Source organism: Electrona antarctica (genome assembly GCF_951216825.1).
Source record: "Electrona antarctica genome assembly, chromosome: 20".
Taxonomy (NCBI): Eukaryota; Metazoa; Chordata; class Actinopteri; order Myctophiformes; family Myctophidae; genus Electrona; species Electrona antarctica.
In genome coordinates this window covers 28,890,731-28,904,608 of record NC_136801.1, presented here as the reverse complement: position 1 = coordinate 28,904,608, position 13,878 = coordinate 28,890,731, and the positions used below count along the sequence as shown (strand labels likewise).

General features: G+C 43.4%; 1 protein-coding gene across 1 annotated transcript; it reads left to right on the top strand.

The window, feature by feature from the left end:
* The first annotated feature begins 1,552 nt into the window (after positions 1-1,552).
* fzd8a (frizzled class receptor 8a) lies at positions 1,553-5,029 on the top strand. The gene has a single exon (XM_079489170.1). It carries the CDS (start codon positions 1,988-1,990, stop codon positions 3,752-3,754), a length of 1,767 nt encoding a protein of 588 aa, XP_079345296.1. The 5' UTR covers positions 1,553-1,987; the 3' UTR covers positions 3,755-5,029.
* Positions 5,030-13,878: the final 8,849 nt, after the last annotated feature.

Sequence of the window (13,878 nt, the reverse complement as noted above, 5' to 3'; positions counted from 1 at the left end):
AAGACAAAATGGCGATAGCCCATTCAGTGAAGAAATGAATGTAATGTTTAAAAACAACAATCTTAATGTGTTTAGTGTGGTATTATTTCCATGCAGCTATACAGTTTACTGACAAAAAATCAATTGATTTTAAGATTTATTTGTTGCCAATGCAGTGCACACATATTATATATCACTCTTGGTTTTTCTTTTACTTTTTTTGATTGTTTGACTGTAGATGTTATTGACGATTTTAAAGGTACAGACTGTACTTTAAAGGTACAGACTGTAGGCCTACTGTAAGTTAAAACATGCCAAATGGGTGACACAAAAAAGCCACAAAAGCTTAAATGTTTCCATTGTGGGCCATTACACATTCAAGAATTAATCCTTGAAACAGTTAATTTCAAGGACCCCCATAACTCTGAGAGTGTACAAATCAGTCACTTGGAACCCCCAATGAACCTTGAGAGGATCCTTAGACACTTTGAGAACCACTATGTATAAATACAGTGTTAATGAAACTAGTTTTACATACTCTCAGTGTTTTAATCTATCCACGTAAAACTGTGTATAAATGAAAGTGTTGATCGAAATAATGAATTAATTCGGTCTCTGCTGGTAGCTATGATGGTAGCTAGCCAGCCTACATAATTACTTTCCATTAGTGCAGGCAGGAAAATCTTTTCTTCTATAGGAGTTGAGGGTCTGCAGCTCTCTCTCTCCTCTGCCCCTCGCGCAATTACGCCTCCTGCTGCGCCCAATGCAAGCGTTAAACGAGACATTAGCACCTCATTTGAAATATAAAACATCCTTTCACCAGGACAGACACCTCCCTGGGTAGTGTTATCATGCGCAAATTAACCAATTTACCAAATGCCCCTCTCTCACTGTGAGAGACCAATGGAATGTTTTTTTTTGCCCTTAATGTTAATCATAATGTTTATGGGGGAGGTACAAAACCTTCAACAACGAGTTGTTTGCTACAACAATTTGTGCGTTTAGCTTGAGCAGAAGCTTTAATCAGAGCAAGGTGATCGCATAAATAGAAAGCAGAGAGACAGTGTGCGTGTAAACTATAGGATCACAGGAAAACTAAGAATCGAATCAATAATGTGGCTACTATCAAATCTCTATCGAAACGGCAGGATAACAATCTAAATCCCAATCTAAATTACATTCTTAACATTGTGGTCATTCTCATCCATGCATTTTTTTATACAGATTGTGGGAACTCAACCTATGCAGTGCGACAGGGTAAACATTTCGAGATAAACGAAAGGGGCTAATCAATTCAGCCTATGCAAATTTAGTTTTAATTCACGGCACAAGGCGATATAATGCAGGCTAGACCTACTATACAGAGTCAGTCAGACAGGAGATAACAAAATAAATATGATTAAGGGTCACAGCAGAACATCCCAAAAGTAAACTTGATTGACTTATCTCCACACACAAGCACCGCCTCTGCTGTGCTGCGATTAGTGCTCGCTGCACGGGGGGAGTGACATCAGCCCTCCAGTATAAGTAGTGAACGCGACCGTTCAGCACCACGATTAATATGAGACACAGAACGGAGACGCGTACAGTGCACCTTCTCACTGGGATTTGAAGACAGAAGGCACGCATTTACAACGCGTTGAGACCCACATTTTGTTTCGCTTTTTGTGCGATTGGAGTGGACACGCCGGAATAGGAACGGACGCTGTTTTAAAGGATATAGAAGGCGGTTTCCATTATAAGGTGGATTCTCCTGCTTTCCTCAGCCATCTTGACTTGCTCGCCCGAAGGCTATTTTCTCCTCTATCTGCACGTCTCCGCTGAAAGTAAACACGGGCTTGCAAATTGCTTGCAACTCCGTGCCAAATAAGTGAAGCGAGATGGGCTCGCTGCACGAAATCTAATCGGACTGAGCTCCACGGAGGAGGAGAAGGCTAGAGAGAGAGGCGGAGAGGATTTGTATCTGCGGCGCTGGTTCTTGCCAAAGCAGAGAGAAAGGGGGTAAAGGATGGAGTACGACCTGTTGGGGATTTACTTGCTGCTTTCGCTCGCTCTCCTGCCTAGATCCAGCGGCACCACGGCCAAGGAGATCACCTGCCAGGAGATCGCCGTGCCGCTGTGCAAAGGGATCGGATACAACTACACCTACATGCCCAACCAGTTCAACCACGACACGCAGGACGAGGCAGGGCTGGAGGTGCACCAGTTCTGGCCTCTGGTGGAGATCCAGTGTTCCCCCGACCTCAAGTTCTTTCTCTGCAGCATGTATACCCCCATCTGCCTGGAGGACTATAAGAAACCCCTGCCTCCGTGCCGGAGCGTGTGCGAGCGAGCCCGGGCGGGCTGCGCGCCTCTCATGCGGCAGTACGGCTTTCCGTGGCCGGACCGAATGAAGTGCGACCTGCTGCCCGTCCAGGGCAACCCGGACACGCTGTGCATGGACTACAACCGGACCACCGACTCCACCACGGTGTCTCCGGTGCTGTCCAAGCCCACCAACTATCCCGCTAAGCCGTTCAATCCGCACAAGAACAAGCCGAGCGGCGGACACAGCCGACCGGCGGGGGTTCCGGGTAAATACAAGCCGCCTCCAGTGCCGTGCGAGCCCGGGTGCAAGTGTCTGTCCCCCATGGTGCCCGTGAACACGGACCGCCACCCGCTCTACAACCGGGTCAAGACGGGGCAGATCACCAACTGCGCCATGCCGTGCCACAACCCCTACTTTACGCAGGACGAGAGGACGTTCACCGCCTTCTGGATAGGACTGTGGTCGGTGCTGTGCTTCGTGTCCACGTTCGCCACCGTGGCCACGTTCCTCATCGACATGGAGCGCTTCAAGTACCCGGAGCGGCCCATCATCTTCCTGTCCGCCTGCTACATGTTCGTCTCCGTGGGCTACATCGTGCGCCTCATCGCCGGACACGAGAAGGTGGCGTGCAACCGCGAGTACGACGTGGAGCACATCCACTACGAGACAACGGGGCCCGCGCTTTGCACCGTGGTCTTCCTGCTCATCTACTTCTTCGGCATGGCCAGCTCCATCTGGTGGGTCATCCTGTCGTTGACCTGGTTCCTGGCGGCGGGCATGAAGTGGGGCAACGAGGCCATCGCCAGCTACTCCCAGTACTTCCACCTGGCCGCCTGGCTCATCCCCAGCATGAAGTCTATCGCCGTGCTGGCGCTCAGCTCCGTGGACGGCGACTCCGTGGCGGGGATATGCTACGTGGGCAACCAGAACCTGGACAACCTGCGGGGCTTCGTGCTCGCCCCGCTGGTCATTTATTTATTCATCGGGACCATGTTTCTGTTGGCCGGCTTCGTGTCCCTGTTCCGGATACGGAGTGTCATCAAGCAGGGGGGCACCAAGACGGACAAGCTGGAGAAGTTGATGATCCGCATTGGAATATTCACGGTGCTGTACACGGTGCCCGCCACCATCATAGTGGCCTGCTACTTTTACGAGCAGCACAACAGACAGAGCTGGGAGATAACCCACAACTGCTCGTGTCTGCTGGACGAGGACCGGCGGAGTCCGGACTACGCCGTGTTCATGCTCAAGTACTTCATGTGCCTTCTGGTGGGCATCACGTCGGGCGTGTGGATCTGGTCGGGCAAGACCGTGGAGTCGTGGAGGACGTTCTGTACGCGCTGCTGCTGGGGCAGCAAGGGCACCAGCGGCTCCATGTACAGCGACGTGAGCACGGGCCTGACGTGGAGGTCGGCCACCGCCAGCTCCGTGTCCTGTCCCAAGCAGATGCCGTTCTCACAGGTGTGAAACTGAAGTGAACAAAAAACAGCAAAGCTAGTGGTGGACAAAAAGTTAAATATAGGCTGCTACTCAACCCCCTCAAGTACTTATTGCTACTCCTGGTCAAATGTTACTCAACTGCAAGTGAAAGTTGGCTGCTCAGTCAAATTTGGAGTTTGGGGTGAAATACTGGAGTAAGTTTGTTTTTAAAAACACTTTAAAGGATTCAAATGGTACAAATGGCAAAGTAGCTACATTTCCTTTTTTTTTTTATTGCTGTAGACCTATTGAAAATTTGACAAGCAAATTAAAATGTATTTCTTTTTTTAGGAATGTTCCAAAAATAGTCAATAGAGTCACAACAGCAGATCTACAAGCTCACGTTGATGCATTATGAGCTTGTAGATATGCATTTATTTTCCTTTATTGCTATAGGCCTAGTTGAATTAGGTCTTAAGTGGTTAATTCGTATAATGTACTTTTTTCCCTTCCTAGAAATGTAAGTGGAGTCTGTTTCAAAATATAGTGGAGTGAGTGTGGACTCACTCCACTATATTTGAATTTTGAAACAGACTCCAAGTATCCAAAAATTACAACACAAACACTCGCATACGTAAAGTGCAGTTACTCAAAAACTATATTTGAGTACTAGAACGCAAGTACATGTACTTTAGTTACTGTCCACCCCTGAAAGAACAGCTTTTGCAGACTGCTAATTGTTTTTGGAGATAACTCCCATCATTAGCATTGTAATGAACTGTTGATGGCCGCCCTTGAAAGATAGCAGCTGGAGAACTGGTTGGAAACAATAGCAGGCTACCTGGCATTAACACACAGGTTAATTCCTTGCTGTTCATATGTATGCAATGGTAATGTATGCAAAGGCTGTTGCTTTTTTTTCTTTTTCTTTTTGTTTTACCCAAAACAGGGCATTACTTGTTGTACCTTAAGGCAAAGGACTCATTTTTTGTTCCTAACTTGCTTTGTGGAAAAAGTTGCCTGCCTGTGTTTTTGTAACGTTTGACCATTCTATCTACGTGCCAGACAAGACCGATAGTATTCTATCACTCAATCACATCAAAGATGGTTTAAATTAAGCCTTAAAAATAGTGCCCCATTATTTTACGGGTCGTTCTTTTTTGTAATTTCAAATGTATTTATATAATGGCTGTGTAAAAATGTGTAAATTTTGTATAAAAAGAAGAAAGTTTATAAGCTATTGTAAATTTGTACAAAGTGTAGATGTCTTTTTGTGAGGAAAACAAATATGACCTTTATTTTGACAATAAAACGTTTGATAAATCTCAAGTTCTGTGCCAGTCTTCAGTGTTTCTGCCACTGTGAGCTTAACCCATTTAGGACTGAGGCAGATTCTAAAAACGCCTTCTAAAGTTTTCTGAAAAACGTATTAAAAAAAATTACTATACTGTATAGCAGGGCTGGGCAACTTTGACGATGGAGAGGGCCACTATATTTCCACACTCACTCCCTAGGGCCATATATTACTGTCGTAGCAAAAATAGCCGATCTACAAGCTCAAAACGCGTCGCAGCGCGACGCGTTTTGAGCTTGTAGATCGGCTATTTTTGCTATATTCTAATTGAAAGATTAGATTTTTTTTAATTGGAATCCTGAAAAGGAACATTTTTATGTAATTTCAAATGCCTTTAATTATACTTGTGTTGAAGCATTGAGCTACTAATTTAGACTGAAGTAATTAAAGCGGGTCATGTTTGCATGTCGTAGAATTGTAAACAGCTGAAACCAATATTATATCAGTTTTCTGACATTAACCTGAGGGCCACATTAAGTGAAGGTGGGGGCCGCATGTGGCCCCCGGGCCGCCAGTTGCCCACCCCTGCTGTATAGCAACAAGAAGGGGTTCCCGTCATGAAGGATAAAAACACCAAAATGGGTTCCTGTCCTGAATGGGTTGAAATGTCCTACACCAATGGTTCTCAAAGTGGGGCATGGGGACCCCCAGGGGTCCGTGGGGGGGTTCCAACTTCCATGGGGTCCCAAGCAAAATGTGTTAAAATAGCATCACAATCAATTTAACTGCCTTATCCTATTTCATACTTCAGCTATTCAAAAATAGACAATCTACAAGCTCGAAACAAGTCACATTGTGACACAGGAGTTTGTAGATGGACCATTTTTGAAAAGATTTTTAAAGTCTTGTTACAATTGTAAAAATGTTGTCATTTTTTTAACTGAGGTGTTTTTTTTATGGGGGTCCCTGCCACAAAAAAAATATATTTTCAAATGGGGCTCTATGGCCAAATACACACCAATTTGGAGCTCCTTGACATAAAAATGTTTGAGAACCACTGTCCTACACTTTCTCTTGTCAGCCAGGGTCTCTTTTGTGGCTGCTTGTGGTCACCATGTTGAGTGTGGCAGCGGGAGCCTTTGAGAGTCCCCTGCTAAATGGAAGCCCTTTTAAAACCATCAGAGACTGGTAATTAGAGGCAGGGGTTGAGTTGGAGCATCTCCATAATTGTTAAAAGTCCTCTTCACATGCCTGCTGAGGCCCGCTTTCTTAAATGTTGTTAGAAAAAGAAAAAGAGGGGGGGGTCGTAGTGAATATTTTAAATGTGGGGGTCGGGGGTCTTTTCATCTACAGAAACTTTGATGTCCCCCTTTTTTTTTTTCTAAAGCCGCTTAGACTAAAGTTAGCTTGTATTAGGAGTGTCTCTCTGATGTGCCAAGGTTCCCTCTAAATGTTCCTATTTGAGCTTTGATGGACATTTACAGGACTGAAAGAGCGTTCTGGCCTCTCTCTCTCTCTCTCTTTGGTTTAGTCAGAGCCCAACCTGCCAGAGGAGCCCCTGTGCCTCTCACTCTCTTTTAGATTCCTCGTAGAGTTGAATTGAGACATGTTTCCTTCGACTCAGAGTTGTATTGGAGAGTGCGAATGGGGGCTTTGACATAGTGAGATTGCCATGAAAGCCCCCACAGGTGGTCTGTTCACATGATCTTACATCTTCTTACGACCCCCTCAGTGGGGGCAATTTTTTTTTTACTACAATTGTATCAGGTTTGGTTCCCAATTAACCCAATGCACTGGCATACGATGAGACACTCCAATCAAGTCTGGAAATAGCTTTGATTTGCTACTCAGTGGTGACAGTGTCCTTTGTAGTGACTGCTTTATTCATTCACAGCAGACAGTGGCTGTAACTTGCAAGACTCTTTTCTTCTGTTGGTCACAGCTGTGTATCTTTTGGGTGCGCAAGAATGTAACTCAGCAGCGAGCGACTAGCAATGCAATTCTGTTTGTCTACTGAGACACCAGGCAATCAAAGGTGAGTCGGAGGAAAAATACATTTTTTATTCTAAAATATTTTGTATTCTACAGCTACACCATCAAATCATTTTCACCTCAGTTGCACAGTTTTACATTTGTTGTGTGCAGTGGATTGGATATGGATTGTATTAGTGCTCGGCTGTCACAAAAAGTGATCAGTTTACATGAGACTCTCTGGTCAGTGTTCTGGTCTATTTTAGCACGATGTCTTGATTGAATCATGCAGGGTGAGGATAGCATACATTATCAAAGTACAAGTTACTGTCTTCACTCCCAAGTTTGTGTCTTCATTGTGAAAAGCTTACAATTTCTTCAGAAAGGCCATGCATTCCAATCTTCCAGTGTAAAATACACAAACACATAGTGCCACCTAGTGGTGAGAGCCACACTGTACATTTAGTTAGTACATTTAGTTGATGCAAGGAATTTGGTTTGGCATTCCATACTCCAACTCCACATTCCAACAGTTTGATTTAAAGGACCACCATAACTCGATGCTTTAATAAGTTAAACAAATCAGTTTAACCACTTTAACTCTATTTATAGTACTCAACACGTTGTGAGCGTGTATATCGGCAAAGTTTTACTACACGACACACATTCTCTTCTAGGGGTCCCTGGCTCAAACTCTTGTCAGATGGGGGTCCGTGGCCAAATATTGAATTGTGGGTCATTGACATGAAAATTTATTCGACATGAAACCTGATTCGAGAATGTAAAGTTATGATGGAACACAGCTTTTGAGGCCCAAATAATAATAATAAAAAAGGCATACTCACGAATATTTATGGTATAATGAACAGACACTATTAAAATATGTAGCAATGTAAAATTAAGTTAAAAAGTAAATCATAGCTAGCATAAGTGAAACATACTACATTTCATTGTTACGGTTGTGTTTACTGTTGATACATGAATGGTGTTATATATACATAATTTCAATATTTTTATTTCAAAGGGGCTTTATTGACATGGTAATTTACATTGCCAAAGAGCCATAGCAAAACTAAGAAATGTATGCAAAATTATCACAGATCTCTCTCTCGCTCTCTCTCTCTCTACCTCCCCTTCTCCCTCTCCTTCTCTCAACACAGCATGTCCAGGCTTGGCAGTAAAGCACACAGTACAATTATCAGGGAACTGTCTGCTTCCATCACACACCCCTGTCTGCTGGGTTTTACAAGAGAAAGTACAACTGACCTCCTGAATTATTTTTAGTTGATGTTTCAAACACACGCACGCACGCACGCACCCCCGCGCATAGGGGGTCCCAAACGGCTGGCTGTTAATGGTCCTATTACACACTGACATGTTGTATTGTGGTTTATTTGTAGGGTTACCATAATGATTGGTGCAATTTCATTTGATCCCGTCAGTGCTGCACTGTTTGCTGGCCAAAGTCTTTCTTCAGCCTATTACAGGCTGCCAGTGGGGCACATACTGTACATCAAAACATGGAAACATGGAACACCTTACTTAAAACAGATTGGGTTTCCTGACTTCCTCCCTTCATTGATATGTCCCCCTATTACTCTATTACTGTGTGTGTGTGTGTGTGTGTGTGTGTGTGTGTGTGTGTGTGTGTGTGTGTGTGTGTGTGTGTGTGTGTGTGTGTGTGTGTGTGTGTGTGTGTGTGTGTGTGTGTGTGTGTGCGTGCGTGCGTGCGTGCGTGCGTGCGTGCGTGCGTGCGTGCGTGCGTGCGTGCGTGCGTGCGTGCGTGCGTGCGTGCGTGCGTGCGTGCGTGCGTGCGTGCGTGCGTGCGTGCGTGCGTGCGTGCGTGCGTGCGCGCGCAATCAATTTTTATTTCAGACCCAGGGAGATCCATATCACAAACAGTACAATACAACAGGACAGACATAAATAAATAAATAAAATGCACATATCGCACACTGTTCAGTTTCTGACATACAAACATGTGCACCAATGGTTCCACAATCTAGATGAGAACCTGACTGAACTAGGGTCCGTTATTACAGCAATGATGTCAGATGCCCTACACATGAACCTGTACATAAGGTTACGTAGTACAGCAGAGCAGATAGGTACCCCAATACTAACACACATCTGGCTAGCACTGGAGCACTCTCTTCTTGGCACTGTGAAATTTGTTTTTGTGCAAGTCCCATTCATTGTTTTCAGGAAAATAGGAGGAGGGCAGAGAAGGAAAGCGGAATATAGCACTTTTTTATCCAAAGCGCTTTATCAGTTCACACACCGACGGCAGAGGAAACCATGTAAGGCACCAACCTGCTCATCGGGAGCACTTAGTGGTTCAGTGTCTTGCTCAAGGACACTTTGACACTAGCTCTGGAGGAGTCCGGGATAGAATTGGAAAGTGGCAATGCATCGGTATGTTGCTTTATATGGATTTTTATATACTATGATTTTAATTACTGTAATATCGTTTTATTATGTTAGTGATTTAAACATTTGTCCCCTCTTTTTTGTATTTTTGACCTGGTTATGAATATGATCCTATTATTTCAACCGCTTCACAAACGAAATTCCGAAAGAACAAAGTTGAAGTGGAACTAGGTCCACATAGCAGCAGCAGTTATGTGCTTTTTTTGATTGATTGAAATATTTATTACCAGTTTGCAGAATTACAGTACATTTCAAGCACAAACTCAATACAAAGACTGTTAACTGTGAGTGGACGACCCAATTAAGCATTACACTTGTTTACAAGAGGGTCCACCATGTTCAATTCATCAAAACATTTAGAGACGTACAAATAGACACTTCTATATAGTCAAAGAACAGAACAGGAATTCATCATAGAGGTAAAAAGGGAAAAGAAACATATACAGTGAGGGGAAAAAAGGGGGGGGGATTCAGATTTTTACGTGGGCCAGTTTCGAATTGCAGCCGTCCGTAGGTGCCCTTTGAGAGCGGTTTTGAAGGAGTATGATGTCAGCTGTGACTTACAGTAAGCAAGAACAACACATGGTAATACATCAAGTACATTAAAAAAATCATCAATCAAAAGAATCATAAGTAAGGAGCACATTCCTTCTGTTTAGGCCGATACAATTTCTTTTTTATAAGCTGTTTTGAGATACCATTGAGACTTATCCCACCATCCGTCTAACAGTAGAATATCTGTACAATGAAACTATGAATATACACTAGAGTGCTATATGTCTACATAAAATGCTGTCTAAATGACATACGTTGAGCCTTTGCATACGCCTGTAAGGTCGTCGAGGCTAGGGAAAGTGCTACGGTTCAGAGGGAAGGTCCGCAGTGCCATCATCAGGCACCCCAGTCACTCATCACTGGTCCTCTCCAGTCATTCAGTGCATGCACACTCCTAACACATGACCCTGGATTGACTGCTCATGTTTCCCAATCAACCTCAGCAGTCCACAGTGGGGGAAGAAATAAGTACCAAGCCAAAATAGCAGATCTTTACAAGCTCACAACTCATTGTGACGCGCTGTCATGCGTTGTCTTGTAGATCGACTATTTTTGAATAGCCAAAGTATACATTAGGGCTTTAGTCGTTAATGTTAATAATCTGAATCTGCAAAGTAACTAGTAACTAAAGTTTTCAAATAATTGTAGTGTAAAGAATACAATGTTTGCCTATGAAATGTGGTGGCATGTATGGAGATCCGGTTGTCCAGAGCCACAGATCCGACCGATATGACTATATGGTCATGCGCATCGAGTTTGATCAACTTCAAACTCAGCTTGCGCATCAGCAAGGACTCGAGGGAGTGTGGCGCTCACCACAAGTCGTTCAGATATGTGATATGTGGTACGTTGGCCAGAACTGCCGATCCGACCGATATGTCCATGACAGTCACAGTCACAGACCGTACAACGGGTACTTACAAAGCCCCTGACACAATGAGGCCTAGTCTAAAAAATGATGACAATACTCCCAAAAGTAAGTCAAGTAAAAAACAAATTCCTCAAATTCACCCATCTTCATATACAGTAACTTGCTTATAAGATGGCACTATTTCTGACTACTCACTCTGTCAGAGGAGGGCTGTGGACAGTTAAATTAGTAGGCAGGTTTCTGGACTATCTGTAGCCCACCAATGAGACCATATAGACAAAAATGGTGCCATCTTATAATGAGCAAGAGGACAAATTATACGAAGTTAAATGTTGAAAATGGGCGAAGTGGTCCTTTAAAATGCAGTGCTTGAGTAAATGTACTTCGATACTTTTTTCCACCACCGGATCCAATAAGACATGACCTTTGATTGACTGGTCATGTTTCCCAATCAAAGCCTTCAATATATTTGCCTCCTCATGCCCTGGCGGCGCCATGGAGGAGGAAGCATTCTGACACACTGGCTGCCTGCCTATCAAATATTAACGCTGGCGTTCATTTGATGAGATTCAGTGGCAGAGCAGAGCAGTGGGTAGGTAGGTGGTCATGCTTATTAATAGTATCGATCCCCCTCCTCTGATCCAAGTGCCTCGGTGGGCTTTCTCATCTCTTAATGCATGAGGGAAGACATGCTGTGGCTGTGAAGTAAGCCTGTCGTCAGGCAGAAACCTCATATCTCCACGTTTCAACTTTTCTTTTTGTCGTACAAGCGCGTTGCGGAAAAGTACTGAACATTTGTGTAAGTGAAAGTGGTTGTCGTGTGTGTCTGTGTGTGGGTTTTATAAATATTTTAACAATTAAGTAGTAAGTAAGTAAGTATTAACAAGAGCTTGTGACTAAACCAACAACTGCATGGGATCCATTGAAACACAGATTCTTTGGCCCATCTCCTGAAAAGTAAGAGTTTTGGACATGAAAGCTTTCCACCTGACTGCAACGATAGATAGCCTACAGAGCAGCATGTGTAATCAGCATCATCAGTGCAAGGGTAATAGAGTCTTCCGTTTCATTCTGATGACCTCTCTTCCACCCCAATCAGTGACTTTGGGAAAGTGTAGAAGTATAGAAGAGGAAAGAAAATGAATATCGGCACCCGTCTGTAGTTCCTCACACTGGTCCCCAGGGAGCGTTGTTTATACCAGCAGACAGTTAACAAGGTCCAACATGTCCCTCATTAGACAGCTGGAATGACGAGAACGCCAGGTGAATGCAATTATTGCGACTTCTTGGTAGAATAGAAAGCCTGTGCTGTAGCAAAAAAAAGTCCCTTAGGGGTTAATTTTTACACTTTAAGATTAAAAGTATCACTCATTATTTTGCCGTGTAGGTACGGTATTGACGATATCCACGTGGCTGCCATCTTGCCAGCAAGGTGCTAACTAGGTGCAACTTCCCATAGATAGCCCATTCATCCAAACAGAAAAGTCCTATCCAATTGTCCAATTATCTTTCCTGTTACTAAAACCAATCTGTGAGCGGTGAGTGTTGTTATTATGTTCTGATAGCAATCAATTGTTATATGGAGTAACATCTCCCTGTTTCTCCAGCCCTTTAGTAAAGGAAAATATTTTCAGGATACGATAAGTTAAACAAACAAGCAGACAACATTGGAAGCTGATAAATGAGTGTTCTTTCCTGATGGCGCCCCATCTGAAAAAGTAATTTTGTGTTTATTAAAGAGTCCCCCGTTTCTGAATACTTAATAGCATATGATTATCAGAATATAGAATACAGTTTTTAATCCAAAATATCACTTAATAAAGAACTGTACGCCAAAATACTATGTAAAGTACAGATACTCCAACACTGACTTATGTACAGTACTCAATTAAATGTAGGCTACCTATAGTTACTGTCCACCACTGCCAAATATATCCAATTCCTGAAGACAAAATGTCTAAAAGTGCCCACCAGTTCTGTGTGAATTACTGCATGAAGAACCAGGTCCCACCAATCTGTCCATAAAGCACAGGCTGACCTGGGATTCCTGCAGCCCCCTTTAGATTAATTGGGACAGCCTCTGGCCTCTGTTTCACCTTATCCTCCCACGTGGCCATTTGAGAGGCCAGATGTGTGGAAATAAAGGGGCTGGAGAAATCTCTGCGCTGTCACACATCATAGTAATGGTTTCTAAGGGACGTCACCGTCATAGAAGCTGCTACAGTTCAGTTTCCGTTTATAAAAGTTTGGCTTTTGGGGGGGTTGAGGGAGAGGGTCATTTTATAGAGGCCTTGGCCGCAGCTGCTCTGTCTGCAGCCAATAACGTATTGGATGTTGTCAGTGGAGAATGATTGCTCTCGTTAGCAAAGACTTAACAAGCATTATTTACTAGTGCAGCGATTTCCCCCAACCTGCAGGCCCATCTACACTGCCCCATTTACACTGGAAGCTAAATCTAGCCTAAATCAGATATGTGCCACAGTGCTGCCAGTGTGAACTGTGAACACATCTGGTCACTTGCAAGACTTCTGGTGTGGCGTGAGAGTCAGTCTCATTTCAGTTAACCAAATAACTTTTATTGCAAATTGCAATGCAATGAAATGTACTTGTGTAACTCAACAATGAGTTCAATACAAGAAAGGGAACAAAAGTTAAAAGTTATAGAAGAAACAAATGTCCGCATTTAGAGGCTGTGATAGCAAAACTGGGAAAAGGCAATAAATAAATAAATAAAAAATGTACAAATGTAAATAGACAATGATTGATTGATTGAATACTTTATTAGTCAGAAATGTAAACAGCGCTAGTTATAGTAAGACAGAATAAAAGTCCTGGGGACTTACTTGTTTCCATTGTAGTATGTATTCAATTAATCAATATGGCATAAAAAATGTCATCAACAAATACAAACCACTATAAGCTACAACGAGTCCAATACAAGAAAAGGAAAATGTCAGACAAGTTATAGAAGAACAAAATCTTTACATTTAGAGGCTGTGATACCAAAACCAAAGGGGAAAAAATCAGACCTGTCTGAACTGAGTGGTGCGT